The sequence below is a fragment of the Sinocyclocheilus grahami genome, unplaced genomic scaffold (genome assembly GCF_001515645.1).
Source record: "Sinocyclocheilus grahami isolate Dianchi unplaced genomic scaffold, SAMN03320097.WGS_v1.1 scaffold605.1, whole genome shotgun sequence".
Classification (NCBI taxonomy): Eukaryota; Metazoa; Chordata; class Actinopteri; order Cypriniformes; family Cyprinidae; genus Sinocyclocheilus; species Sinocyclocheilus grahami.
Genome location: NW_015505784.1, coordinates 295,224 through 299,200, shown reverse-complemented (window position 1 = coordinate 299,200; position 3,977 = coordinate 295,224). Strand labels below are relative to the sequence as shown.

The 3,977-nt window shown below is 36.8% G+C and overlaps 1 protein-coding gene across 1 annotated transcript in view; it reads left to right on the top strand.

Annotated features, from left to right (window-relative positions):
• The window catches only part of usp12b (ubiquitin specific peptidase 12b), a 15,526-nt gene that overhangs the window by 4,397 nt on the left and 7,152 nt on the right, over positions 1–3,977 (top strand). The window contains exons 5-7 of the mRNA XM_016240955.1: positions 1,319–1,395; positions 1,498–1,581; positions 1,888–2,085. Coding sequence (XP_016096441.1) covers positions 1,319–1,395; positions 1,498–1,581; positions 1,888–2,085 — 359 coding nt within the window. The remainder of the gene's footprint in view (positions 1–1,318; positions 1,396–1,497; positions 1,582–1,887; positions 2,086–3,977) is intronic.

The window sequence follows — 3,977 nt, the reverse complement described above, 5'->3', positions numbered from 1 at the left end:
AAAAATATATATATATATATATATATATATATATATATATATATATATATATATATACACTAAAATGATGATGATGATGATTATTAATACTACTAAATACAATATTAATGAATGAAATATTAGTATTGTAATATTTGACAACTTTTAACCCTTTAACTGTCACCCGTCCCCTCTGTAAAGTTTACTTCGCTATATTACAATTAAATCCTAATCTAATCATGACAAACTATATATCGTTGGAAAGGTCTAAGACTCCTAAATAGATATTTTACCAATGTTTTTGTTAAAAATGATGTAGGAAAAATTTATAGATTAATTTATGACAAGAGTGCACCTCAAAAATCTACATCATATCAGGAGTTCTGATCTTTGTCAAAAAAAGTCTTCTTTGTTGCCTTTTTCTCTATTACACTTAAGAAATCATCAGAAATGATATATCAATTGAAAACTTTAAATCTCACAATTCATCCTTTGAAACCCATTTTAAAATCAAACATTGCATTACTATGAAAATGGTACATCAATATCATGTTACAAAATGTTTTCGTTCATGAATGATAAAAATTTAAGTTTGGATCGTGCACTTTCATGTCTATGTTCAAAAATGTGAGTGACAGTTAAAGGGTTAAAGTAAGATAATATAATGTAATGATAGATTTACATTTATATTGTTATATAATATTGTAATATTATAGATATCTATAAGAACTGTAAAAATACAATACTAATATTTATGGCTGTGTTCATTTCTCCTTTTTTAAACGTTAAACCATCAAGCTTTTATTTGGCGGATAACCGTAGAGAGCCCTTCAAGCGTCTCTTGTGTTGACAACAGCTGGTTTATAAGTGCTCCTCATAGCAAGTCTGAGGTTGGCACATGTTGTGTTTCCAAATGCATGTTATAAGCAACCCAAACTCAGAAATGGAAATGTCCATGATTTTCATTTGATGATTCTGAAGGGTGCTCATGGGTGCTCTCTTTCCTGCCATCACACACCCCTGATATACTGATTTGCTGAGTTGATGCATTTTCCACTGCATGCTGCTACTCTACAAGCTATGTGATATTACATCATTGGAGAGTAGAGTAGACACAGAGGAGGACAACAAGGGCTTAAGGTTGCATTTGGGACAGGGTCTGGCTGTTTTTGGAAACACTATGTATTATGAAAAACATCGGCATATTTCTCCAGGGATTCCTTAAAACCGACCAGTCGTTCAGACAAGCCACCAGTTAGCTGATTTTGATAATATATAGTCTTGCATAATATGTAGTCTTAGAATGTATGACGGGTAATCATGTCCTCTTTCGTCCCAGGTGAGCAGTAAAGATGAAGACTTCCTAGACCTTTCAGTGGATGTGGAGCAGAATACCTCCATCACACACTGTCTTAGGTAAAGCCACAAACATAACTGCAAAAAATGTCCCATTGGTGCAAATTCTTTGGTTAATGTTTATTAATGTGGAAAGATAACGTGTTGTCTCTGCACTGACAGGGGATTCAGCAACACAGAGACCTTATGTAGTGAATGCAAGTACTACTGTGAGCAATGCAGAAGTAAACAGGAGGCTCAGAAAAGGTATGTAATTCCAACAGACTGGCATGGCTGAAAATACTCTTGTTCCAGTGGCTCATTTGCTGTGATATTCACTTCAACTAATGTAAGGCTGCTGCATATGCACCGCCCCTTTCTATGTAGTATTTCCTTCCTTCCTGAATGCATCTTGGTGTTGTACTCAATGCATTAGTGTGTTGGTTCTTTGCGAGAGAGAAATTTTAATCATTTAATCAATTACAGTTGCTCAGGAAGTTGGCCAATAAAGTGCAGTCTGAGAATAGAGATGGAATTTCAAGTTAAAATTGATCCTGTCTCTCTTCCTTACAGGATGCGGGTGAAGAAATTACCCATGATCCTGGCCCTGCACCTAAAGCGCTTTAAGTATATGGACCAGCTTCATCGCTACACCAAGCTCTCTTATCGTGTAGTCTTCCCTCTGGAGCTGAGGCTCTTTAACACCTCTGGCGATGCTACCAACCCTGATCGATTGTACGACCTGGTGGCTGTAGTGGTGCACTGTGGGAGGTAGGTTTCAGACGTGACAGTCAATTTAAAGGAGTGGTCCACCCAAAAATGAAAATTTGCTGAAAATGTACTCCTCTTCAGGCCATCCAATATGTAGATGAGTTTGTTTCTTCATCAGAACAGATTTGGAGAAATTTAGCATTGCATCACTTGCTCACCAGTGGATTCTCTGCAGTGAATGAATGCTGTCAGAATGAGAGACCAAACAGCTGATAAAAGCATCACAATAATCCTCAAGTAATCCACATGACTCTGGAAATCCACTATGAACTGAAAAGCTACATGTTTGTAAGAAACAAATCCAGCATTCTGGCGTTTTATTAAACCATCACTTCTGGTCATAATACCAGTCCATAATCCATAATAACACTTCCTCCAGAGAAAAAGTACATCCCTTGTTGTCCTCTCACATCAAAATCCACAAACATATTTGTTTAGAACTGTTTTCGCTTGTAAATGTTTCTTGATTTGTGCGTACTTCTCTCCTGATTCAAACAAGATTACTTATTTCACTGGAGAATGCAGTATCATTGATAGAGTACTCATAATTTTGCCAGAAGCAACAGTTTGAAGTTAATAAAATCTTGATGATTTTTTTTTTATTACAAACACACAGCTTTCCACTTAACAAGACGTTATATGATGGAGTCATGTAGATTATTGTGCTGCTTGTATCAGCTGCTCAGTCTCTCAGTCTGGCGGCACCCATTCACTGCAGAGGATTCATTGATGAGATTTCTCCAAATCTGTTCTGAGAAACACACACACACTAGAGGTCTGCTACCCGACCCGAGCCCGACGGGTCCCGAAAGACTTCCGGGTTTCGGGTTGGGTTCGGGTTAATGTTTAATGAATAGCTTCGGGTTCGGGCTCGCGTTTATAACTAAACTAAAACTATATGCAGTAGGCTACGCTGCTTTCATAGACACGCACACACACATTATTGCACACGACAACACAGCACGGAAACTTTTATTAGTGAAATAGATTTGACAGGCTACTGACTCGCAACGTTATATTTCTCTTCAATGAGGGGGTAAAATCGCTGTTTTTGAAGTAACTAAGGCTCATTGCTTGAAGAGAGAGATGCGCAGACACAGCTTCACACATGCAACTTTCAGCCCTCTCTCTCTCTCTCTCTCTCTCTCTCGCTAATTCAAATAGATTATATAATTAATTAATTCAAATAAATGCGATCTTACCGCACTGCATCTCTGTGTCTGATTTAAAGCAGGCCGAATGCTAACGAGCCTTAAAGGTGGGGTAAGCGATTTTTCAAAAATGCTTTAGAAAACTGATTCGGGCCGAATAGCAAAACAAACTTGTAGCCAATCAGCAGTAAGGGGCGTGTCTACTCATGATGTGGAGGAGAGAGCGTTTAGTGCACAGGACGGACATTAGCGAGCCGAGTGACAGAAAAATAGAGATGGCGGATAAAAAACAAAAGAGGAAAACAACTGCGGAACAAAAGAAGGCTTAAGGCAAGAAATAGGACCTGTATAAATATTGATTTATTTATTGATTTATGTACTCATTTAGCAGACGCTTTTATCCAAAGCGACTTACAAATGAGGACAATAAAAGCAGTCAAAACTAACAAAAGAGCAACAATATATAAGTGCAAATGACAAGTCTCGGTTAGCCTAACGCAGTACACGTAGCAAGGTGAATATATATATATATATTATACACAAAGAAAAACAAGTAGATAGAATAGAAAAAATAGAAAGCTAGTGTTTGTTTTTTTTTGTTTTTGTTTTTTATTAAATAAAATAAAATAAGATAGATATAGATAAAGTAGAATTAAAATAGAATAGAAAGTGTTCGAGTTAGAGGGTCAAATAAAGGTGGAACAGATGTGTTTTTAGTCGTTTCTTGAAGATGGTTAAGGA